The 25,886-nt window shown below is 47.5% G+C and overlaps 1 protein-coding gene across 2 annotated transcripts; it reads right to left on the bottom strand.

Annotated features, from left to right (window-relative positions):
- Positions 1–5,821: 5,821 nt before the first annotated feature.
- On the bottom strand, positions 5,822–12,115 carry LOC136542491 (probable serine/threonine-protein kinase WNK1). 2 transcript variants are annotated; one of them, XM_066534961.1, is made up of 11 exons: positions 11,835–12,115; positions 11,688–11,725; positions 11,367–11,594; positions 9,415–9,635; positions 9,154–9,311; positions 8,617–9,049; positions 7,138–8,523; positions 6,480–6,562; positions 6,214–6,351; positions 6,046–6,130; positions 5,822–5,953 (listed from the first exon to the last, which is right to left on the bottom strand). In XM_066534961.1, the coding sequence occupies exons 1-7, from the start codon at positions 11,913–11,915 to the stop codon at positions 7,571–7,573; spliced, it is 2,112 nt and encodes a 703-aa protein (XP_066391058.1). In that variant the 5' UTR covers positions 11,916–12,115; the 3' UTR covers positions 5,822–5,953; positions 6,046–6,130; positions 6,214–6,351; positions 6,480–6,562; positions 7,138–7,570. The 2 variants fall into 2 exon arrangements, with proteins under 2 accessions (XP_066391058.1, XP_066391057.1); XM_066534960.1 differs by lacking the exons at positions 11,688–11,725; positions 11,835–12,115 and having other exon boundaries at positions 5,822–5,923; positions 11,367–11,611.
- Positions 12,116–25,886: the final 13,771 nt, after the last annotated feature.

Genomic DNA, 25,886 nt, shown 5'->3' with positions numbered 1-25,886 from the left:
TACGCTTCCTCCCAAGTACCCCATCGAATCGCTAGAGCAATTTGCTTAGCATGCCAAGCCTTTCCATACGTCACATCGTACTTAACGAATCTAGATATGGACTGTTGTAAAGAAGACATCGAGATGTCGTTATTGTCATCAACGAGCCCCAATATACGACGGGCAAGGTAACGTGCAGTGAGCTACTGATGATTTTCCTTCCCCTATTGTCTAGGCAAATGTGGGGTTCGACAACTTTAGTTATCCTCCACTTGCCATCACTCTGTCTCTTTCATGCATTCAACCTCCACATACAACCGTTTTTGCATATCACGTGGTACCTCAACTCCTGGTCCGAATGAGTGACGGTGTATGGCCTATGGTGGTACACAGCATAGTCCTAAAGGAAGAGTTTTATCTCTGACATTGTGTTGAATATCATCCCATTTCTAAGGGTTTCTTTCTCATGGTCATACAATGAATTCCTACACATCTGGAGACCGGTGTCACAAACTGCCATATCCGTCATGCTGACATCCCTATAGTTTGGAACGCCCCTGAAAGATACGTTCTTGGACCTTAGTTGCTCAAGCTCAGTCGCTGTGTAAGGTGGTGGTGGAACATACTGCTGCGCTTCGCTAATTCTGGCCCATGAATCATAGGGGGTATCATCTGCAGCCAAATCTGTGACTAGTCTACCATGAGCCTGGACACCATGCAAAACCTCAGTTGGTACTGGTAATGGCATAGTATGAACTAGTACTGGTATGGCATTAGCCGATATTGGCATAGCATCTGTACCTCCTTAGTCATCATCAGAATCGTCTGAATCACTGCTAACTACATCACCGATCATGTCCTCCTCCTGCTGCTCCTTCTCTTCCTGTTCGAACTCATTCACATCGAAGTCATTGCTTATACAGCCTACTACAGCTAAATGAAACTGCTCCTGCGTCAACTGACCGTCCAAATCCATATTATCCTGAGTTGCTTCCCCTTCGACCCCTAATTCTTGTTCATTGCCTCTAAAACCATCAATGGACGGGCCGTCCTGAACACCATACATCCTGTACCCTTTCTCCACCACCACCTCAGCCATGGGCATATTGGAACCTTGTAGAACCCTAGTGTAGCGGGACCAGTGAGTAGGGTCGCGCAAAGGCATAAGGACATAGTGTGCCCTAGTTTTTTCAGTATCAAACCTCCCCTTCAATGTGAAATCACCGCCAAACTTTGCATTCAAACAGACACAGATGTCGTTGAAGCTAGGAGGTTCATCAAACCATTCCAATTCTTCTTCCATATCCTCAAACATACCATCTTCTCTCCTAACACTCCCTCCATACAAAACTCTAATACAACAATCCATCTACAAAAGTATTTCAACAAACTTCATCAAGTCATCGAAATCGTCTAACTATAACTATAGGTAGTAATATTAATACATATTCTAACTATAACTATACTAACTAATCTAATATTAGCATCTATACAAGGCTAACTACAACAACTAATTAGACTAAATCTAATGTATAACTAGACTCAATAACTATACTAACTAAACTACCTAACTTTACTATCTATACTAACTTACTATATTACATATACTAACTAAACTTATTAACTTTACTAACTATACTAACTATACTTTAATAATTTTACTAACTTTATTAACTATACTAACTACATTAGGGGAATACCTCGTTGTAGCGTGCTAGACCGGGCCGGGAGGCGCGGGTGCAGGCCTCGGCGGGCAGCCGCCGTGCGTGGCCGGAGGGGGTGGCGCGCCAGCGTGCGGGCGCGGCGCGGCGGACGCACCGGGCGGCTGGCGGCCGTGCCGTGCTCGGCGGCGGGCTGGCTGGCGCGGGCAGACGCGGCTGGCTGGCTGGCGCGGGCGAGCGGACACGGCTGGCTGGCTGGCGTAGGCGGCCGGCGTGCTCGGCGGCGGGCTGGCGCGGCGGCCAGGCGGCCTTGCTGCGCTGCTCGGGCACTGGCGGACGCGGGCCACGGCGGGGGTTTTATTCGGCTCTACCGCGCCATGGATCAGGGCGCGACACTGCCGCGCCAAGATCGGTGGCACGGCAGAGCCCTGCCACATCACCGATCGTGATTCCGGTCGACGCCACGTCAGCCCGCTGCCGCGCCACCATGCTTGGCGCGGCACAGGTATTTGACCGCGCCAGGGCAATAGGCGCGGCCAAAAGTGTTAGTTAAAAAAAATCGACAATGTTAGATTTAAAATTAGTTTTAAAAAAAATGTTAAAATTAAAAAAAATGGAGCCTCCAAGTCCCAAGATGTGGACCAATGGCTGCGTATCCTATAGCGATCATGATCTAGACAACTGAATTAATGAATTATCAGGCAGCATGTGGTGGGCATCCCTTGCTGGACAAAGAAAGTATATGTCCATAAAATGAAAATCTATAAGCAGCTTCAGTAAGTGATGCTCAAATATCTGTCAATACTCGAATAATTCCCATTTTACTTGACGTCTCACGCGAACAATAGATTTTTAACATGAAAAGGGGCATCAGAGAAAGAATCAAAGGAACGTGGGGTTGCCAAATGCCAAATGATCAGGCAGTGGCGAATCTAGGATTTTGTCTTAGGGTATGACACCAAAAAATTTTCATATACAATTCGGTAAATCCATTTCAGCAATTCGATAATAATTGTAAAATTGACAACATGATTCGGTATATATGCACTAAATAACACAATAAGGCTTAAATTCATGGATTAAGTTCAAACCATCCACTAAGTATAGTATAAATAGTTCAAAAGCCATATCAATAATTGAAATAAGGCATAAAAGAGAACTAGAGACTTACAATGCTATTTTTGTTACTATTTTATTCGACGCTTTCGAATGGACATAAATGTATTGATTATATCATCTTCATCAACTTCAAAGAAAATATCCCGCTCAATGAAAGTGACTAGACAGTCATCCAGAAGACTATCTCCCATCCTATTTCATAACTTTGTTTTCACAAAAACCATTGCAGAAAATACACTTTCAACACTTGTCGTTACCACAGGTAGAAGCAATACCAATTTGAGGAGCTCATAAACCATATCGTACATTTTATGCCTCTTTGTTTCAACAAGCTTAACTGAGAGATCAACAATATTGTCTAGACCTTTGAAGCTATCATCATGTCTAATGTCATCAATATAATTATCTAGTTGTAACTCAAGTTTGAGCAAATTATTATTTGAGAACTCCTTTGGGTAGAATTCAGCTAGTCTACGTAGCTTCTGTGCATCAAAAGAAGCAAATGACTTGGAAGGACTGAAGGTCTACATACAAGACAACAACTCCATATTAATCTCATCAAACCGATTATCAAGTTCTTGACTTATTTGATCAATGACACCAATATATATTTCTCTTCTAAAGTGGTCATCATTGGTTTTCTTTTGGGCACGAGCTTTCCTTGCTGATTTTCCATAAGGAACATAATCATCATCCATAACAGGAACTTCAACACCATGTTTATCACAAAATGAAGTGACTTTCTCAAGAAAATTATCCCAACCATTATACCTCAATTTTTGCATTCTTTTCTTTGCCACATTAACAACTGATATTGCATTAAGAATATCTTGGTCCCTTCTTTACAAACACTCAGATAACTCATTTGTATATCCAAGAATAATATACATTAAATGTGCAAAGAAAACAAACTCAAAGTTCTCAAACGCTCCAGTCACAAAATGTATTTTGGTCCAATCATCTTTATATGCAGGATCATCCCCAAGATCAACCAGTACATCATGGATTGCTTCATACTCAAAGTTCTCAAACGCTCCGGTCACAAAATGTATTTTGGTCCAATCATCCTTATATGCCGGATCATCCCCAAGATCAACCAGTACATCATGGATTGTTTCATACATAGTAATGATGCTGCATACAGTTTTGTAATGAGATCCCCATCGAGTATCTCCAGGCCTAGGCAAACCCATCTCTTGATGTAATCCAGTTCCAGATTCAATTTCACCATAGTCAAGTGCTTTCTTGACATTCTCGAGCCTAGCATTTTTAGCATGTCATGACGCTTACAGGAAACTCCAACAACTTCTAAAGTGGTCATCATTGGTTTGCTTTTGGGCACAAGCTTTCCTTGCTGATTTTCCATAAGGAACATAATCATTATCCATAGCAGGAACTTCAACACCATGTTTATCGCAAAATGAAGTGACTTTCTCAAGAAAATTATCCCAACCATCATACCTCAATTTTTGCAATCTTTTCTTTGCCACATTAACAACTGATATTGCATTAAGAATATCTTGGTCCCTTCTTTGCAAACACTCAGATAACTCATTTGTATATCAAGAATAATATACATTAAGTGTGCAAAGAAAACAAACTCAAAGTTCTCAAACGCTCCGGTCACAAAATGTATTTTGGTCCAATCATCCTTATATGCAGGATCATCCCCAAGATCAACCAGTACATCATGGATTGCTTCATACATAGTAATGATGCTGCATACAGTTTTGTAATGAGATCCCCATCGAGTATCTCCAGGCCTAGGCAAACCCATCTCTTGATGTAATCTAGTTCCAGATTCAATTTCACCACAGTCAAGTGTTTTCTTGACATTCTCGAGCCTAGCATTTCTCAGCATGTCATGACGCTTACAGGAAACTCCAACAATATTCAACAAGATAGATATTTGATCAAAAAAAGTCTTGCAATCAGTATTTCCCTTGGCAACAGCAACAAGAATCAATTGGAGTTGATAAGCAAAACAATAAATATAATAAGCAGAAGGTGATTCTTGCATGATCAATGTTTTCAACCCTTTAATGTCTCCTTTCATGTTGCTAGCCCCATCATATCCTTGACCACGGATTTGAGTCATAGTCAAGCCATGACTAACAAGTAAAGCTTCAATTGCATCCTTAAGTGATAAAGAGGTAGTATCATCTACATGAACAACTCCAATAAAATGCCCACATGGCCTTCCCAATTTATCAACATAACGGAAGCAAAGAGCTAGTTGTTCTTTATGTGATATATCACTAGACTCATCAGCTAAAATTGCATAGGGTTCATCATCAAGTTCTTCAATTATTTTCTTTCTAGTTTCTAGGGCACAACAGTGAATAATTTGCTTTTGTATGTCTGGGCTAGTTAAGGTACAATTACCTGGAGCATTGTCCAAAACATACTTCTTCACTTCTTCACTATTTCCGGCAAGAAATTTCAAAAGTTCAATGAAGTTCCCTCTGTTGCTAGATTCTTCACTTTCATCACGTCCACGAAACGCCAACCCTTGATGCAAAAGAAACTTGATACACCTAAGTGAATAAGTCAACCTTTTCTTATAAAGATGAAGATCCCCGTCACTCCACTTCTTAATATTATAATCAATTACTACATTGGGATTTGTAAAGCCAATGTATCTCTCTTGAGCTGCAATATGTGCCTTAGAACCCATATGTTTACGAAGTGCTTTCTCTCCTATATTCCAATTCTTCCAGCCATCAACAGTAAATGTGTCTGACCCAGTACCCTTCTTGAACAAATAGCATATGAAGCAAAACACAGCATCCTTCTTAATACTATACTCAAGCCAATCATTATTATACATCCAACAATAGTTGAATCCCCGATCCCTATCTGAAATATTTCTTTTTGGAAAATCATGTGCAAAAGGTTTGAATGGACCTTTAATAATATATGCTCTTCAAATTGCATCTTTATCATTAACAGGATATTTTAGAATAGGGTGTCTTTTCACCTGGATCATGTGGAAGGCGATTGGTGTCATAAACTCGTGGCAGTGAAGACGGTTGTGGTGGTGGCATAGGATTTATAATTTCCTCAACTACTCTCTCACGAATCTGCTCTTCCACCACAGGTTCAATCGGATCAGGATTAGAAGTAGCAGCAGCTGCCGCAGCCTTCTTCTTTGTTGCATGCTTCTGAAAAAGAGATGCAATGTCTCTTCATAACTGCATAAATATTACAAAGAACACAATGCCAAATAATTAAATAAATTGCGCTTGCACGATTGAACTCTCAGATGCGATTATGGATCACTCACATGATATGAGTACTGAACAAAAGATCAATCAAGATCGACTCTAATGTTGAGAAAAATCCTCCACCTCGCCGCGTGATAGATGATTCTATAATTTTAGAGCTAAACAATTAGCAGTTAAAGTACACATGAATTTTTTTTAAAAGCCAAAGAACAAAGATTGAATCTCACCAGAACAATTGTGATCACAAATTGGCCTAGATGCCGCCGGTGGCCGATGCCGCCGGTAGCCGATGCCGCCGGTGGCCGGTGCCGCCGTAGCCCGTAGGACAGCGCGTAGGCCAAACAGGACACGAGGTCGGAGGTTCTCTTCATAAATGCACGAATATTAGAAAACACGATGCTAAATAATGAAACAATCTATTATTGTAATGTTAGCAAATAACACAAGAGATTAGATCAGTGGAACTGGGAAAGTGTGGCGTAGTCGTACTCACCGCGTCTCTGTGACTCTGCCGTCAGGGTGTCCGGCGGCGCCGGTGCCGTGACCGCGTCTCTCGCTCCGCCCGTCCGTCGGCTCCTATCGAGATTAGATTAGGGGGAAGTTACACCTAACTGCGTTGCGGGCGTGGTCAATGTGAACGCCTTCTTTGTTGCGTGGGCCGCATGCCCGCATGGGGTGCCTCAAGCAGTGGCGGAGGCACAGGGTATGCCACCACTGGCATACCCTGCAGCACCGATGAATATACTATTATATACTGTATACGTATTTGCATTTGTATTTATGTAAAAGAAAAAAAAAACTTACCTAGAATGCATCACGCCACCACGAAAGGCCCACTTGAGGCACCCCACGCGGGCCCTGAGACAAAATCCTAGATTCGCCACTGGCCTCAAGTGGGTCTTTCGTGGTGGCGTGATGCATTCCAGGTAAGTTTTTTTTTCTTTTTTCTTTTACATAAATACAAATATAAATATATATAGAGTATATAATAGTACATTCATCGGTGCCGTAGGTATGCCAGTGCATACCCTGTGCCTCCGCCACTGTGATCAGGATGGATTGTCATGCCATGAAAGCGTCAATTAATTAGTACTGCATCCATGCAGCAGTTGGCATTGGCAATGCAAATGTATAGGCTGGCATGTCTGTACCTTCGATGCAGATTTGATGTATATTCAACTGCAACTAGGAGAGATGGATGTCCCTTTCATAGGTGACCAAAGCAAGGATAGAGCTCCAGCTCATTATTTTGATCATGTGATCAGTTCTGGCACTGGCTTTGTTTCTGCCAACTCAATTAAGTAGCAGTAACTTTGCATCTCTGAAATCCGAAGATGTGAAAGAAAGGCTCTTGCCTATATTAAGGAGGATAAAACAGGTTGTCCCAGTGAGGCAAATGATGTAGATTGCACTTGTACAGCCTAACCTCTCTGGATTCACAACATGGAAATTTACAAACAGCTCAGCCTTAATCCACATGCAACCTTGTCACATTCAGTCTCCTGCTCAACAACTTTGTTTCATAATGGATACAAAAAGAACCAACAGATGTACACTCTATAAAATTTACAGGGCAAGAGCATTTCAGGCGTCGACAGCACTTAGGGGGGGTACAGATTTTGTTCTCGGGAGATTAGGCGGCAACTGAGCTCCGGTATAGTAGCGCCTCGTTGTAAACATATAATCCGGGCTGCTCCCAGCTGCATTGACCTCACAATGCCGGGCCCTTTGGTCTCCCGGATAGGGGTGCCTGCTATGCCATACTTGGCTGTTCAAGTCAGAATGATAATCCGTACTTGCTTTACCTGGGCTTGTTGGTACGCGGAAACTGTGGTTCTTTCCAATATGGAAAGATTGCAGCTTGTTCAGTGAAGGCTTCGTCCTATTTACTCCATATGCATTGTCAAAGTCAAGAGATGGATGGAGAGCCTTCTTTAACTGTGCCATTTTCCGTGCTTTGTACTTGGCAATCTTTACCTCATGCTTCATGTCGAACCCATTTGTGTGATGGTTAGTGTCATTCTCGTAATGGTTAGATGAACATGATTGATCTTGAAATGAACTGAAGCAAAGCTGACTAGAAAGATCTCTTCTACCCATCTGTACAAGGCCATTCACATGAGTGGACTCCTTGCTTTTGACATAATGCTCTGTTTGGCCACCTCCATCATCAGAGCTGCCAGCAGATTCCTGCAAATCACACTGCTCACCATCGGCTTGGAACGTGATCTCCTCGAACCGCCCATGTAGCTCTGCACATTGGCAACCTTGACGGCCTGATGACATGTAGGCGTAAAGTGAACCACACGATGACACGTTGGATCCACAGTTATGGCAGTATGAAGTGTCAGGAGCTTCCTCTATGCCCGGACCAGGCCTCCAATCTGGTACCAATGCACTGACCTCACCATCAATCATGTCAGCAATTCGAGTAACTTCATGGTCAGTTATATCCAGCTCGGCTACCATTTCAGTTGCAACACTTAGTGCGGTATCAGCCTCAACGTCGAAAGGAAAATAGATGCTGCGTACCCGTCCTGCAATATGAAAAATTAGCTTTCAATAATACCAAAAACCAATTTTCATATATGGACTAATTCAGAACTTTATGCATTACAAAGTGTGCATACCATCATTATCAGAAATCCGCAATCTGAGGAATATGCCTCCATCCTCACTCTTTCTCCCTTTGATTGTTATATCCACATTGCCAAGAGGCTCATCTTCATTCTCTTTGAACAAGTCAATGCCATCTTGGCCTTTCATGTCATCATCCTCGCAGTCTTCACTCAGAGCATCTTCATCAATGCTTTCTGAGAATCCATTACTCATCATGGAGCCATTGCTATAGGTATGCCCTAAATATGAAGGCTGCCGTATAAAATTGGACGGTACATGATAATCTCCACCATCCAAAGAAACCGCCACGTCATCACCCTGTAGGAAGGGATCCTCAAGCAGTTCTCTCGCTGACAGTCTCTGAGAGGCCGTTGCCAGGCACTTCTCGACAAAGCGCCTCACCATTGGATCTTTCACCTTGTACAGAGCTTCTGGCTTAGTACCCTACCAAATCAAACAGCTAGCTGAAATCAGGAAAACCATTTCAAACTGCACACCAGAATCACAATTGCTGCAAAATGGCTTATAGGGACCAGGGATCTTCTTACAGAGATCACTTTCTTGTATATCTGCACCGGGTGCGTACACTCACTGTACGGATACTCAAACATGACCATCTCGAGCACGCACATCCCAAACGAGTAGATGTCCACAAGCTCATTGTACTCCTCCTCGTACACCTCCGGTGCCATGAACTCTGGTGTACCTATCCAACCAATCATCTAGCCCCCATCAAATTACCGCATAGCTATTGCCAGTTGTGCTCAGACAACATAATTTCGGGCTAATGAGCTAATCAGATGGCTTACCCACGCAATGGACAGCGTGGGACTTGCGGAGGATGGCCGCGAGGCCGAGGTCGCCAATCTTGACCTCGCCCTGGTTGCCGTTCACGAAGATGTTGTCACACTTGAGGTCCCGGTGGATGATGGGCGGATTGTGGCTGTGCAGATACAGCAGGCCACTGAGGATTTGTCGGCACCAGTGCTTCACCGCCCATATGTTCACCCTCCGGTGCCTCTGCCTGTACCTAAATCACGACCAGACGCGTAACCACAATCAATCAGTCCAAGAAGCAATCAAGCAGAGAGAGAGAGAAGGAAAAAAAAAAAGACGAAACTTTTTTCGACTGGCAGACGAAAAAAAAGGGACTCTCTGCAACCGGACATGAAAAGGCAACAACTTTTAGGGGGATTTTTAACTTTTTGTTATCCTTACGGATAACACTTCTTGGATTGCCACTTTTATACGCGCGGCTACATAATTGTTATCGTAAACAGTGAACTTCCTATGTTTTTTTGTCATTTTTGCTGATATGGCATGTCAGATGGACACGCCAGCGTGGCAGTGAGCTTGAGAAGACCTCCAGAGCATGCGAAATGACCTATTTACCCCGGTTGCTTCTCTCCCTCTACTCGCTGACGCGTGGACCCCACACGTCAGCTTTGTCTTCCACCTCCGGCCATTACCCGAATAATGCCAGAGTCTGCCACCTTGGTGTGATCCAAATCTCTACTGCTGCCACTGCCACTGCCAGCGTAGTAGCTCCTGGTCCTGGTCCTGCTCCTTGGATCCACTCTGCTGCCATCAGCGGAAGGCCGGCGATCGTTATGCGAGTAGGACCTCGATATCGGAGGTCTCCTGGGCTCATCATAGTCTCGAGTCCGGCGGGCGCCCCTGTCCACATCATGTCCGGCGTCGTGGTACTTACGCCTCTCATCAAAGCTGTGGCTCCTCCTGTCCCATCTGGTCGCCTTCCGTGCCTGCCTGTCGTCATCCTCCCAGACGCGGGCCCAGTCCCCATCGTTCCGGCGCGATCTCGGATCGCCGCCACCGCCGTCGTCGTCTATCTTTCTCCCGCGGCTGGCGGGAGGGTGCGCGGGGCGTGGGGCGGGCGGGTCTTCCCTGGCCCGGAGCACATGCTCGGGGATGACGCCCTGGGCGACCAGGTAGTGCGCGGCGAGGCGGCCGGCCTCGAGCAGGATGCGGTGGTGGGCGGGGGCGGAGACGTCGGGGTGGGGATCGTCGCCGCGCCGCGGCAGCGGGGTGCGCCTCTGCGAGCGTCGCTGGTAACGCAGGGTGGGCGGAGCAGGCGGTGACCGGCGGCGGTGGCGTCCACCACCCGAGGGCGGGTGCGGGTGTGGGTGCGGATCGCGGCCGCGAATGCGCGATCTCGGCGAATGCATGGAATGGAAGGAGCCCCGGTCCCGGCACTGGCAGGCCGGAGACGACGCAAGCTGAGTGTGTGAGCACGCGCGGCGATTGTCAAATCTAGCGACGCGTCCAGCGGAGGGAGCGGAGCAGGCCAAATCTGTGGCGTCCGTTCAGTGACGTGACGTTCGTTGGGAGTCCGGCGAGGCGCAGATCCGAGGTGATCCTGCGTTCGTTCCGTTTGTTGGTCCCGGCCGCGCCGGGGGGTGCGGCGCCGCTGGTGGTGCAGGCTGCGAGGGGAGGGTTTTCTCTGCCCTGCTCCTCCTCCCTCCGCCGCCAGAGCCCGCTCGCCGTCGGGTCGCTCGGCTTCGGGTGATGGCTGGAGGTTGAAGACAAAGCTGACGTGTGGGGCCCACGCGTCAGCGAGTAGAGATCGTTTCGTCTGCTACGTAGGCCTTCTCATGCTCACTGCCATACTGGCGTGCCATGTCAGTAAAAATGTCAAAAACGTAGGCAATTGTGTAGGAGCACGTATAAAATCCGTAATGGCAAAAAGTTAAAAATCCCACTTTGGGAGGCGTTACAAGAGCGGAGGAGGCTGGTCGCTTACTGGCGGAGGGTGCCGGAGGTGAACATCTCGGTGATGAAGTTGATGTTGCGGCGGGAGACATCGACCCAGGAGGTGTAGAACTTCATGATGTTGCGGTGCTTGAGCGTCTTGAGGAGGTGGATCTCGCAGTAGAGCCGCTCCAGGTCCTCGGGGCTCTGCAGAAAGTCGTGCAGCTTCACCTGGTTCCACGCCACCTCCATCCCCTGGTACTCGTCGAACGCCCGGTACCTGCAGTCCCCGCACACGCACCTCGGATCAGGGACTCGGTGGGCAAGCGAAATGAAAGCACGCAGCTTTGGCGAGAACAGCGCCGGATCTTACACAATCTTGGACGCGCCCTTGCCAAGAACGTCGCTGAACTGCGATAAACAAAGAGGAGAGGAGCAGGGAAACGGATCAGCCGATTGGTGAGCAGACGGATCAAAAAACTGTGATAGACGGAGCTCCAGTGGTAGCGGCGGTTCCTACCCGTCCGTACCGGCCGGTGGGGTCGACCTCCGCGTACTCCGGGCACGGGCAGACGGCGGCGTTGGTGTTGGCGCCTATCATTCTCGCAGCTCTAGCTCGCTTCTTCCCCCTGCAGCTCCCAAAACTACCGCCGGGGAGAGCGCACCTCCGTGCCGCAGCTTCTGCTGTTAGCAAGAGCGGATAGGGACTGAGGAAAGGGAAGGGGAGGAGGGGACTGAGGCAGTAGAGAGACACCTATTTAGGGGAATCTGGGCACACATGCTGTGGGGGGAGAGAGAGAGAGAGAATGCAGATGGGGATGAAGAGCATGACCGCATGAGGCTAAACACTAAAGCAAGGCTGATTAGATCGATGCGCGTGAGATGCCACGGAAAAGCCAGATGATTTTACCGGAATTTTTTACTCAGATTAACTTGACTGTATTTTTAATTCTGATATTGCTGGTAGGGAGCATGGGATTCTAGATATGATCGTAGGTTACTAGTTGGGTGATTATTCAAACCTGACATGGTCTAGTTATTGCAGTTGCTCTTAACAATAATCAAATGTTGCAGGTCGCTTTAAGCCGACTATTTATTATAAACATAAAAATGTGGTGCACAATAATAGGGTCACAAAATGGTAAATAATTTCCAAAGGAAATTGTGAAAGCTACTACTATTCTAAATTGTAAACTATTTATCTTTTATAGTTACGTAGTTTTTACTATACACTTAGATATATATTATGTCATCATACTTGATAAAAACTACGCTCTAGAAAGGCCAAAACGACTTGTAAATTTAAAAAGGAGTATGTGAAAATTCCATTTGCTTTAGAGGTAAAGGTTACAGGTGATTTCATTTTATTTAATTTGATCTTAAACAAACTCATCATGAAAAATGGTAGCACATTTTCGGTGTTTTAAAAGCGGATCATAGCATTAGCGGAGAGCTCTGCTACTGATTTAGCCCATTGCCACAACTGAAGTTAGCCACTATAATTTAGTGTAGCCTGCTATTTAAAATACTGTTCACTTTTGCATAACAATAACTTAAATATAGGGGGAAAACTATGGAAGCAGTTAAAGAATGTCTATGTTCTTATTTTTATCAGCCAACTTTTCGAGAACGGTGGTCTAACAAGAATTATATTAAAAATATTAAATACCGTGGGACCCTTTCTTGTTGACTCTTTGTCCTTTGTGTAGCAAATCTGCATAAAAGGGTGAAAACAAAGGAAAAAACGACCTGTTTTTATTTCTTTCTGTGACAACGTAAAAACGACCTGCCTTGTGCTGAGTTGGAGAGGCCCCTTATTAGTTTGTCTGCCTCTGCCCCCTGATGCTGAAGTCCAACTAAATGCTATGCTTCCCCAAGCAAATACATTTGGGCCATGTGGGTGCCATGGTGGTCCATTCATACCCATAGAAAAAAAGCGAAATACTAGTATTAGCCATATGGGTAGGCTATGACCCATGTTCTACAACTTGCCCTTTTCCTTGGATTCTTTTGGTTGCTACCTCCAAGCAATCATGGAACTGTGATAGCCTAATCACAATTATAGGCACATCAAATAGATGTAAAGACCTTTGTATATTTGTCAAGAAAAAATCAAGCACCTTGTGAAAATAGTAAAATTTCAATGAGTCGGTAATGGTTTTACAATGCAAATAGCATGGGCAATTTAGAAAATTGTAAACACAGTGCCTCGGAGTATGCTAGACTTGGTTTATCTTGGTTGATCCAAGTGGTCCTCAAATTCCAAATCCAATTGTCCCTTGAAAAATGCTAAATGGCATCACATGAGGGCATACATACTGTTCTTCCATGTATTTGTTTTGGGACTGAGTGTTATCCATTGCCGTCGGTGGATAAAGAGAGTACTAATCCGTGGAGTCCCTGCCAAAACCCAAAACAAATACTCTTCGTTTCAAATTATAAGGCGTTTCGACTTTTCTAAATACATTATTTTCACTATGTATTTAGACATGGTGTATATTTAAGTGCATAGCAAAATCTATATGGCCACGTTCGCTTCGCTGAAAAAATAAGTCGAAACACTATTCTGGCTGATTTGCTGTGAGAGAAAAACAATATTCCGGCTAAAAAAAAGTTGAAAAGTACGGATTATAAGAGAAGTGGACAAGGCCTATATCTAGAAAACCAAATTAGTTTATAATTTAGAATAGAGGGAGTAGTTCCCTGTAGGTTTGACATATCACTTGACTAAGCCAACTTGCCATGTTGTCCCTTACCCTCCTCCGATCCCTCTTCATGTGGCATGCTGCAGCTCTGCAGCTGCAGTATTTAGAATTTATAAAATAGTGTATAAAACTAATCCTGAAAATCTTTCGCGTGCACATATAAATATTATCTATATATAGCTATGGTGCTGCCTTTCCTTGTTATAAAATAATGACAGGTAGTTTCAGCACATCTGGAGTTGATAAAAGCTAGAGCTGCAACCTTTAGTTTATTATTAATTTATTATTATATATATCTCCGTTTAGTCATCTGTTGTTAATCCTCACGTTTCAACAAAGTGGGGTCGGAAGATCTGAAGGATTTTTATTCCGGCAGTGGGTGGACGCGGCCAGCATTCATCAAGCTACTAGTGAATCGTCCCCGTCCGGTGAAGGCCATCGATCGTAACGTCCGGCTTGACTTCCACGGTACTTAGATGTTGAAACCACACGATCTCTTCCAAGTTTACACAGCAATGGCAACATCCTGTGCCTACAAGTAACTGCACCCATCGTGTTTTTTTTTTATGTTTGCTAGGTGACCAATGCGCTAGTTTTTTGGATAATAGTACTAGCAAAACTTCGTCGGCAGTACTCACGTAATGGCTGGCTTCATCTTTTTCCAGCAGGAGACAAAATTACCAGCAGCTCAACCTACCACTGTTGGGTCTGTGCCTCTGTGGCCTGTGGGCTCGTAAAAAAGGACAAGCCCACAAGCCAGCACGCCGATCCGAGTCCGACCGTCCAGGCGGCAGAAAACCAGAGGCCACGCGCGGCGTCCGCTGCGGCAGCCCGGGGCAGGGCAGCGCCGAGCGCGCGCGCACATGCCCCCCTCGTGGCCGCGCCAGTGACGCCACGCTGCCCGTGGGCCCCGACAGGGTGGTGGACCGTGGACGGACGGGCGGGCGGTACACGCCGCCCCGTACGGAATCCCCAAGCTTGTACGGCGACGGCACCCGCGCTGGCTCGCGCGTCTGCCTTTTTTTTCCATTAAATAATTGCGCCTCCGCGACGTGACGGCTCCACCGGTCCACCCTCCAGGCCACGGGCCACCAGGCATCAGGGCCGGCGGGCCTCCACTCCACAAGGAAAAAGGCAGGCAGGCGTCCGGTCCCCGTCGCGGACGGCGTGTCGGGCGCGCCACCGCGTCGACGCGGGGCCCGTTCGTCACGGAGGATTTGGCAGCTTTGCGTTCTTGCGCCCACCGCCGCGTCGGATGGGCCCGCCCGCCCACGCGTGGCGTGGTGCCGTGCGGGCTTTAGGGCCAGTTTAGTTCCACCTCATTTTGCAAAATTTTTTAAGATTCTTCGTCACATCGAATATTTAGACGCATGCATGAAGTATTAAATATAAATAAAAAATAAAACTAATTACACAATTTAGACGAAATCCACGAGACGAATCTTTTAAGCCTAATTAGACTATGATTGGACACTATTTACTAAATAACAACGAAAATGCTACAGTAGCACTTTGCCAAAAATTTTGGCATCCAAACAAGCCCTTAGGTCCAGTTTAGTTTGCAAAAAATTTTGCAAAATTTTTCACATTTCCCGTCACATCGAATCTTTGGACGCATGCATGAAGCATTAAATATAGATAAAAAATAAAACTAATTACGCAGTTTAGACGAAATCTACGAGACGAATCTTTTAAGCCTAATTAGACTATGATTACACACTATTTGCCAAATAACAACGAAAATGCTACCGTAGCCATTTTGTAAAATTATTTTGCATCTAAACGAGGCCTTAGCTTCGCCATCTGTACGGCTCTTCCGTGCTTGCTCGCGCCACCGTATGTGTTTGGGTGTCGACCGTCGTCACCTCCGGCGCGGGCTGGTCGCGGCGGCTGAAAAAGATTTCCGTCTTGCTTGCCGACCAGACCAGTGCAGGCGTGCTCGTCATTTGATAAGCGGAAAAGTAGTAGGTTGCCTTTGACCGGCGAACTGACGCACGCAAAAGGCGGTAGCCGTGCGCCCGTGCCGACGATAAAAAGGAGAGGCAGCAATATCCTTGCATGATATTACTACATGTATATTACTACATGTATACTGGGCAATATATCAGATGCAAATTAACTAATTTGTGCAAACTTGGAAACTACTTATCAGGACCACTAAATGTTAATCCAATGGATAGGGTGAGAGGGCTTAAGCGCAAAAAAAAAAAGGCCGGCGGGTGGGGGACTTAAGCACAAAAAAATCCCACCTCTTACCCCATCCATTGGATCAGCATCTAGTGGTCCTGATCGATAGTTTCCAAGTTTGCACAGGTTGATTGGTTTGCACCTGATACGTTGCCTTTGGACAAAGCAACAGGACAAATCAGCGATCAAGTATGATAAGCCATGAAAAGCTATTATATGCCCCTAATCTTACCAGTTAATTTCCATGGTAATCTCACCAGGTCAGCATGTACGTCACTGAAAAGAGAACATCAAGGTCCGTTTTATTGTTTTTGCGAACCGAATAACACAGTGTCGGTACGAAAAGTAACCGGCAAGTAAATATTTATAGTTTTATTGTATGCTGTGATTAGATCTGGCCTAGCACTCAATGATACATGATTTATACTGGTTCAGGCAACGTGCCATAAGTCCAGTTCTAGTTGACCGGTGACTTTATTCCTGAGCATAGGTTCTCCAAATTTGCTGTGGTATTACAAACGAGTGGGAATATAAAAGGAGTGTTAAAGGTCCGGTCGGGCTCTGAACCGAAGGGCCAAGAGTGACGGGAGCTCCAACGCGCGCTAAGTATTGAAACGTATGCTCTGTGTAGCTTTAAACTTCTAGAGCTGTGGAGCTGTTCGAGTGCTCAGAATGTCTAAAGCTTAGCAGAGACAGAGAGAGTCGGAATGACCCACCCCCGGTGGGAGAGAGCGCATCCCCTTTTATAGGTGAAGGGGGTGGCCTTACAAGTGAGAGAGTGTGTGCTCGTGTTTTACTAAGTCTTGTTGCCCACGCTGTCGGATACAAGACGGTAGTTGACGTCCACAATATTGTTTATGTCATACGCGTGTGGCAGGCTTTACCGTGTTCGCCTGGAATGGTAAATGACGGCGCCCACAACACTGTAAGGCAAATACCGACGTCCACAACATTGTTTGGGTTCTAACATGCCTGTAAGATTGCAAAGCACCCTTCTAACATGCCCTGGCGGCACTGTCCTGCAGGTGTGCAGGGTACGGTCCTCGGTATTGCGGTTTGACTTCAGCGCTTTGCATTATCTGCTCCGCCTGATTCTTGGGTCCTTACCGAACGAGCGTCCCCGATCGATCGTTCCAGTCGGCTCCGACCGTGTCAGTCGAAAAAGAGTTGTAAGCAGAGGTTCGGCGTATTTCTGGTCAGAAAAAGCGAGTCGGAGTCGGAAGCGAGCGTCATCCACTCCTTGGCCAGGCCTTTCGGTCGGAGACTAGATCGCCCTTTCGGCCTGTCGTTAGGTATCTGGGCCGACCCAGGAGTCACGCATTGTTGTAATGCCGTCTGCTGGGCCGAGTTTTTGCTAGGAAGATGGCCCATCGGGGACCCTGGGTTTATAAACCCGATAGGAGCCCCTGAGCCCTTTTGGGATTTCTGCGAAGTCATGAAGGGGCTATTTATACTCGTTGTATGAGAGCAACGGGTGGGTGTAAGATCGTGAGTCGCTGTGGGGGTATTAACCCCTATACCCTTACGGCTAGGCTTGGGCCGGCCCGGATCAGGAGGTCTGGCCCACTAGAAGACGACGCGCGGCCCAACCAATCTGTTCGGAATCCCGCGCAAGAAATCAAGGCAGATTTGGAGGTCAAGCAAGATCCTGGTCGGTTAGAATAGGAATCCTTATTCGGTCACCTATGACAATTGTAACTGGCTAGGATTAGTTTCCAGATCTGTAACCCTGCCCCCTGGACTATATAAGGCGGGCAGGGGACCCCTCTAAAAAACATCTCTCATTGACATACAACAATACAATCAGACGCAGGACGTAGGTATTATGCCTTCACGGCGGCCGAACCTGGATAAAACCTCGTGTCTATCTTGCGTCACCATCTTGTTTGTAGCTTGCGCATCTATCTGCCGACAATTTACTACCTTGGGCATACCCCTAGGTAGACTGCCGACCATATTTCGTCGACAGTGGCGTGCCAGGTAGGGGGTGTGCGTACTGCTCTTCAAGCGAACAAGATGGTCATCATCCCCGGCTCCATGGCTACGCCGAACGGCCTCACGTTCACCATCGGCCAGATCACCTAGACCACTAGCTTCGACGACTTCATCGCCATGACCACGGAGGAGGCACAGATTCAATCTGTGTCGACCACTGCTTCACCTGCATCGGCTACAGCTCCGACCACGGTGGATCTGGCTCCGACCACGCCCGCATCGTCTTCAGCCATGCCGACAACCCGTCGTCCGCTTCCTCGCTACAAAGGGAAGCATATCGACAACACCGACCTGCTCGACTCCATCGATCGGGTCGGCACCAAACTTGCTAAAACCCTAGCTCTGGTAAGTTCAATTCAAAGTCAACCTAATGAGCAGGTAACCACCACCCACAACAGATCTACCTGATCAGCTCGGGCCAGTCATCCTGCATGACTCGGTACGGATCTCATGGTCACATCTACTCCTGAAGGGCGCTCCGCTCGTCGCCGGCCAGCCTCCGCAACGGGTCTCCGGCTCTCCGAGCATGAAGCCTCAACGGAGAACTACCAGGCCCAACCCTACAGCCTGCGCAACTTCGTCAACATGGTCCGAATTGAGGATTATCAAGAAGGATCCGTCCACACAGTTCAAGAGGGTGGCTCAAGCTCCTCGTCTGGCATCGCATCTAATGCCTCTGTTCACACCGAGCTCCAGCATCATGACGATGAAGGCATTGAATACGATCTGGATATCCCAGACCATGCCCCGGGGTTCCCACGATTCCCATCTTTCCCACCAAGGCGAGGGGACTTGATCAATGTTGTCAGTAATGACGAACCACCGGCAGTTGGCGAAACAGAATAAGAAAGGTTGGCACGCGAAGCATGCAATATTGACCAGTTTAATCGCCGACAAATCGAAGCCGAGGCAGAAGAGGAGGCACAACGCATAAGGGTCCAGCCACGTGACCTTAACAATGCCTTCGATAGGGTGGGGGACAAATAGGTCTTCAGGACTCCAAGCGCCAACGTAGCTGTTGCTATGGCGACAATGCAACCACTATCCAATACTCCGGAAACCCAGGCAGTTCGCGATGATATACAAGCTTACCTGATGGCTGCTATGGCCCAGACTGCAGAGATTGTAAATCAAGCCCGGGCTCCATCCATCTCAGTCGAGTCAAGCCACAGCCGCCAGTACTCAAGTCGCTCACAGCCACCCAACCAACGTGGCTCGCGCAACGATGACCCCTCAGACAACCGTCAAGGCGGAAACAGTGGCCATGATGGTGGTCGGGACGACAACCGCCGCAGCTACCAGGACGACAACCGCCGAGACAACCGTGACAATCGCCGTGATAACCGCGGTCGTAGGGTTAACCAGGGTGGCAACCGGGATCGCTGTGATGGCAATAACGATCTCCGCCATTACCTCAGAGAACGCGATCTGTGTGATCGCATTAACCAAAGAGCCCACGATCATGCATCCCACGAAAGCTATCGCCGTATGGAATACGACACTACCCACGGCCTCTGGGTTTGAAGCAGTTTACTTCTCACCTTCGCCAGGTCATATGGCCCAAGAACTTTAAGCTCGAGAAACTTCAGAAGTCGACAGCAAGGAGAACCCCGAATTATGGGTTATGCTCTACGAAACCGCGTGCAGATCAGCCATGGCTGACGAGCATGTCATGTCTAATTACTTCCCAGTCGCCATCGGCCATGCCGGCTACCAATGGTTGGTCAGCTTGCCAGCGAACTACTTCGATTCTTGGTAGGAGCTCAAGCAAGCTTTCATCGACAACTTCATTGCTACTTGCGAGCAACCCGGCAACAAATATGATCTGCAGCGGATTCGAGATCGGAAAGATGAGCCACTGCGTGAGTACGTCCAGCGTTTCTCGGAGATGCGCATCAAGGTCCCGTCAATCTTCGACAATGAGGCAATCGAGGCTTTCATCACTGGCCTCCGCTTCCACGATGCCCTAAGGGACAAGCTCCTCCGCAAGAGACCTGAATCAGTCACAGCGCTCCTGGCCACTGCTAAGAAATATGCGGACGCCGACGATGCTAAAAAAATAATCATTGAAGAAGCAGCAAGGGTTCCACGCTCCGACCACCCCCCACACCACGACGACTACCGCGGCAACCGTGGTCGGAACGACAATTTTGATCACCACAACCAGCGCAACGACTCCCGCGACCACCGTGACCAGCGTAATCAGTGGCGTAATCGCCGCGACGATTATAGAGGCAAGCGTGCTCGGGAAGACGACGGCGATGTCAACACCGTTAAAAAAGGTGGCAGACATCATAACTATGAAGAAGACTATGCCAAAGCATTGAAAGGCCCTGTCAGCTCCATCCCAAGTCAAACCATACCATGGAGAATTGCCGCATTCTCAAGTCTATCTACACGTGTCAACAGGCTCCGGATACATCCGACAAGCCTAACGACGCAGGGGAATGACGCAACGAGGACAACGACGATGAAGACGCAGATCCCCGTCACAAGTACATCAAGCCAACCGATCGTGTCCACACCATCATTGGAGGCAAAGTGTCCATCGAGACCAAACGAGAACGTAAGCTGCTCGCCCGCGCTTGCTTGAACGTGGCCAACACCGACAACCTCATCGTTGATCCACGGCTCCCTCCTTGGTCTCACCGCGAGATCTCCTTCAGCAGAAAGGACCAATGGGCTACAATACCTGAGCCAGGATGTTTTCCTCTGGTCCTCGATCCTTGTATCAACAAGGTTCAGTTCGACAGAGTGCTGATTGACGGCGACAGTTCCATCGATATACTGTTCAAGAATAGTCTGCTAGCCCTAAAGATAACCTAGGTGGATCTCAAGCCATACGAGGCATAGTTCTAGGGTGTCCTCCCTAGACAGAGCTCTACACCTCTCAGGCAGATCATGCTACCTGTGCAATTTGGTACCCCGGACCACTTCCGCACCGACTACGTCAACTTCGTGGTCGCTGACTTCGACGGCACCTACCATGCTATCCTTGGTCGACCATCGCTCACCAAATTCATGGCCATACCTCACTACAGGTATTTGGTGCTCAAGATGCCTACCGAGAAAGGGGTTCTAACTCTCAGGGGCAACGTATACGCAGCTTATACCTGCGAGGACGATAGCTTCAAAATAGCAAAGGCTCACGACCTCTCTATTCGCATGGCTGAGACCATGCTCGACGCCAAGAAGACCTCAGCCGACCACCTAGAGATCCCAGAGCTCGAGGCTCCATGCAAGAACATCAAGTCCAAGGAGCACAAGGCGATCTAGCTGGTCGACGGTGATCCCAGCAAAACGACCCTTATCGGGGCCAACCTGGATCCTAAATAGGAAGACGCGCTCGTTAGGTTCTTGAGGAGCAACGTGAGTGTGTTCGCATGGAAACCTGCCGACATGCCCGGTGTACCTCGAAACTTGATCGAGCACTCCTTGAATGTCAACGGCAAGGCCAAACCTATCAAGCAGAAGCTACGACGGTTCGCTCGCGACAAGAAGGAGGTGATTAGGGTAGAAGTTACACGGCTTTTGGCAGCCGGATTTATCAAAGAAGTGTATCATCCAGAGTGGTTAGCCAACCCAGTTCTTGTACGCAAAAAGAATAATGAATGGAGAATGTGCGTTGATTACACTGATCTCAACAAACACTACCCTAAAGACCCCTTCGGCTTACCTCGCATAAACGAGGTAGTAGATTCAACTGCTGGTTGCGAGCTGCTTTCCTTTCTTGATTGCTACTCTGGTTATCACCAGATCGCTCTCAAAAAGGACGACTAGATCAAGACATCTTTCATCACGCCTTTCAGCGCCTACTGCTACATGACCATGTCGTTTGGGCTCAAGAACACCGGGGCTACCTACCAACGCGCCATATAGGCCTGCCTTAAAGACGAGATAAAAGACGACCTCGTTGAGGCTTATGTTGATGATGTAGTTGTCAAGACCAAGGAAGCACATACCCTTGTTGACAACCTGGAACGCACCTTTGCAGCCCTTAATACATTCCAATGGAAATTAAACCCAAAGAAGTGCATCTTTGGTGTTCCTTCTGGTATACTGCTTGGCAACGTTGTCAGTCACGACGGCATACGCCCTAACCCGGAGAAAGTCAAAGCTGTCTTAGACATGAAGCCGCCCAAAAAGGTGAAGGATGTTCAGAAGCTTACCGGATGCATGGCTGCTCTCAGTCATTTCATATCAAGATTAGGCAAAAAAGGACTATGTTTTTCAAGCTGCTCAAAGCATCTGAGAAGTTTGAGTGGTCGGAGGAAGCAAATGCTGCCTTCACATAGTTAAAACAATTCCTTACATCACCTCCGGTCCTCACTGCTCCCAGAGAAGACGAAACCCTCCTGCTTTACATTGTGGCAACTAATCGAGTGGTCTCCACTGCCATGGTGGTCGAGCACGACGAGCCTGGCTATGCCTACAAGGTACAATGACCAATCTATTTCATCAGTGAGGTACTCAATGAATCCAAGACCAGGTACCCATAGATTCAGAAACTGATCTACGCCATACTGATAACATCCCGAAAGTTGAAACATTACTTTGATGGATATCGTGTGGTGGTCATAACTGAGTACCCTCTAGGAGACATCATTCGCAACAAGGATGCGAATGGGCGCATCGTCAAATGGGCAATGGAGCTATGCCCTTTCTCCTTGGAATTTGCAAGCCGTATTACAATCAAGTCTCAGGCACTCATCGATTTCATCATCGAGTGGACAGACTTAAGCACACCTGCCTCTCAGGGGCCCGATGAGTATTGGAAGATGTACTTTGATGGCTCTCTCAACATCGACGGTGTAGGAGCAGGAGTCCTTTTCATGTCACCATCCAAGGAGCAGCTCCGGTACGTCCTCAGGATTTATTTCGCAGCGTCTAATAACGCCGCCGAGTACGAAGCATGCCTACATGGTTTGCGTATTGCGGTCGAGCTCAGTGTCAAACGTCTCTATGTCTATGGAGACTCAGCTCTGGTCATCAACCAACTCAACAAGGACTAGGACACGACCAGCGAAAAGATGGATGCATACTGCAAATCGATCAGAAAGCTGGAAGGCAAGTTCTATGGCATCGAGTACACACATGTGGTCCAGGACAAAAATCAAGCAGCAGATGCGCTGTCAAAGTTAGGATCATCCCAAGCCAAAGTCCCACATGGCATATTCGTTCAAGACCTGCTCATGCCTTCCATCGAAGAGGAAGATCCCACGGTCGACAAGCCTCTAGACCAGCTATTGGTGGCTACAGTTCCGGCGTTAAACACCACCGAGCCACCTCCGACCACTAATGAGCCTGACTGGAAAGTACCTTTCATCAAGTACCTGACAGATGGTAGCGGTTACACCGATCAGACAGAAAACAAACGCCTAGTGCATCGCAGTAAGCAGTATCTGCTCGTCGATGGCAAATTATGGCGCAAGAACACAAAGGAGGAAATCTTGATGAAGTGTATAACCCAGGAGGATGGCGAACATCTCCTGGACCAAATCCACTCTAGCTCCTGCGGCAACCACGTGGCCTTGAGAACGCTGGTTGGTAAGGCTTTCCGAGCAGGGTTCTATTGGCCATCAGCTGTAGCCGATGCAGAGAAGCTAGTCCGCCATTGTGAGGGTTGTCTGTTCTTCGCTAAGAGAATCCACGTACCAGCACACGAGATCCAAACAATACCAGCCTTTTGGCCCTTCGCATGCTGGGGACTGGATATGATCGGGCCCTTCAAACTGGCTCCTGGGAAATTTACATGTGTCTTTGTGCTGATCGACAAATTTTCTAAGTGGATAGAGTACATGCCCCTGGTACAGGCATCTTCAGAAAAGGCTGTCACGTTCATCGACCAGGTCATCCACCGCTTCGGCATACCCAACAGCATCATCACTGATCTGGGTACTCAGTTCACCGGGAACGCTTTTTGGGACTTCTGCGATGAAAGGAGCATAGTAGTAAAATACGTCTCAGTGGCGCACCCTAGAGCTAATGGACAGGTCGAGCGAGCAAATGGTATGATCTTGGACGCACTTAAGAAGAGGATGTACAGAGAAAATGACAAAGCTCCCGGAAGATGGCTCAAAGAGTTACCAGCCGTGGTCTAGGGCCTCAGAACCCAGCCCAGTCGCAATACCGGCGTATCACCATACTTTATGGTTTACGGTGCTGAGGCAGTGCTCCTAGTAGATATAGCCTTCAGATCCGCACGGGTAGAGAACTTCGACGAAGACAAGGTCAATGAAGTACGGGAGCTAGAAATGAATAGTGCAGAAGAGAAGCGACTCGATTCTTGCGTACATACAGCCAAATACCTTGCTTTTTTGCGCAGGTACTACAACAAGAACGTTAAGGAGCGGTTCTTCGTGGTTGGGGACCTGGTCCTGAAATGGAAGACGAATCAGGCTAGTGTCCACAAACTCGCAACTCCATGGGAAGGGCCCTTCATGATCAAGGAAGTTACATGACCAACGTCTTACACGTTAGCTCACCTAGACGGTATGGATGTACCCAATTCATGGCACATCGACAAGCTTAGGCGTTTCTATGCTTAACTACTAAGATATGTACTCCTCTTGTACTTTCAATTTAATTCAATAAAGCTATTATGATTTCTCCGACCACTCTAATGTGTTACTTCGAAGTCTATTGTTATTCTAACTCAACCAGTCAAAACCGACCACCATTCCTTCTCGGGTTTTTGGAGCAGGCCCTGTCTCCGGTTCCTCCCAACGCGTGCATGGGATCTACTCTCTATGCTACGGGTGATCGGCAGGCCCCCCTAGTTTGACTTGTGTGCATCTACGTGTGCATAGGCTACGCACCTCACACTCCGACCACAGGATAAACCAGGGCCATACAAATCTGTCAGGATGACGTGTCGACTAAACTGGTACAACTAAATAGAACGCTAACATATTCTTACTTAGTTACACCAACACGAGATCCAAGCTTAAATACGTTTTCTACAAAACAAACAAGCTTATGTTGATATACAGTTATGTTATTACAAGCATGCCTGAAAAGGTCTAAATTTATAATAACACAACTACATCTTCTTCTACAGCTATAGCCTATCCTATTGGCTGGTCGGGGCACGTGGCACCTGCTACTCGCTGGGCCTGACATCGTGCTCTAGTCTCAGGGACTCTTGTACTGGTCGAGCTGAAGAAGATGGCCCCGCCGATGCCTGGCTGGTTGAGACCGCAGGCATCGCCGGTTGGCTTAAAACTGATGGCGTTCCAGCTGACTTGTTGATGGCGTACCCTGTACAGGTGCTGTCCTGCCTCCACACAAGTTAATGTCGCCAATTATTTTTGTCGACAAGTCCAGCTGGGTCATCCGAAGCTCCTCAGCCTTGTCTGGATCTATCTCCTTTGGGTATCCAGCCTCCAGGCGCTTGAGATCGATCAAGGGGTAGTGAGCACGCATCATGCTTAGCACATGTGCGCCTGTGTACTCACCCGCCTCCTTCATGAACTCCTGGAACCATCCCCATGCCTTTCGGCATCTATCGACCAGTCTGAGCTGTGGCGTCCTTGGCACGTCCTCTATATGCGCTGGATCGATAAGGTCGAGGACCGGCAAAATGCCCATTGCCACTTCCTGGCACTGGTTTTTCCATGTGTCCTGATCCTTGGTGATCTCTTGGCACTGTGCCTTCCTGCCGTCAAGATCTTTTATCACGGCCT

The sequence above is a fragment of the Miscanthus floridulus genome, chromosome 3, assembly GCF_019320115.1.
Source record: "Miscanthus floridulus cultivar M001 chromosome 3, ASM1932011v1, whole genome shotgun sequence".
Lineage (NCBI taxonomy): Eukaryota > Viridiplantae > Streptophyta > Magnoliopsida > Poales > Poaceae > Miscanthus > Miscanthus floridulus.
This window is presented reverse-complemented; position numbering and strand designations above follow the sequence as displayed.

What these genes read in the sequence shown, in the direction of transcription:
- LOC136542491 (XM_066534961.1), bottom strand. Translation starts at nt 11,915, where the DNA reads ATGATAGGCGCCAACACCAACGCCGCCGTCTGCCCGTGCCCGGAGTAC. An exon ending in AAGGGCGCGTCCAAGATTGT is followed by an intron (nt 11,595 to 11,687) that starts GTAAGATCCGGC and finishes CGGGGACTGCAG; the next exon opens with GTACCGGGCGTTCGACGAGT. An exon ending in ACCTCCGGCACCCTCCGCCA is followed by an intron (nt 9,636 to 11,366) that starts GTAAGCGACCAG and finishes GTCGTGATTTAG; the next exon opens with GTACAGGCAGAGGCACCGGA.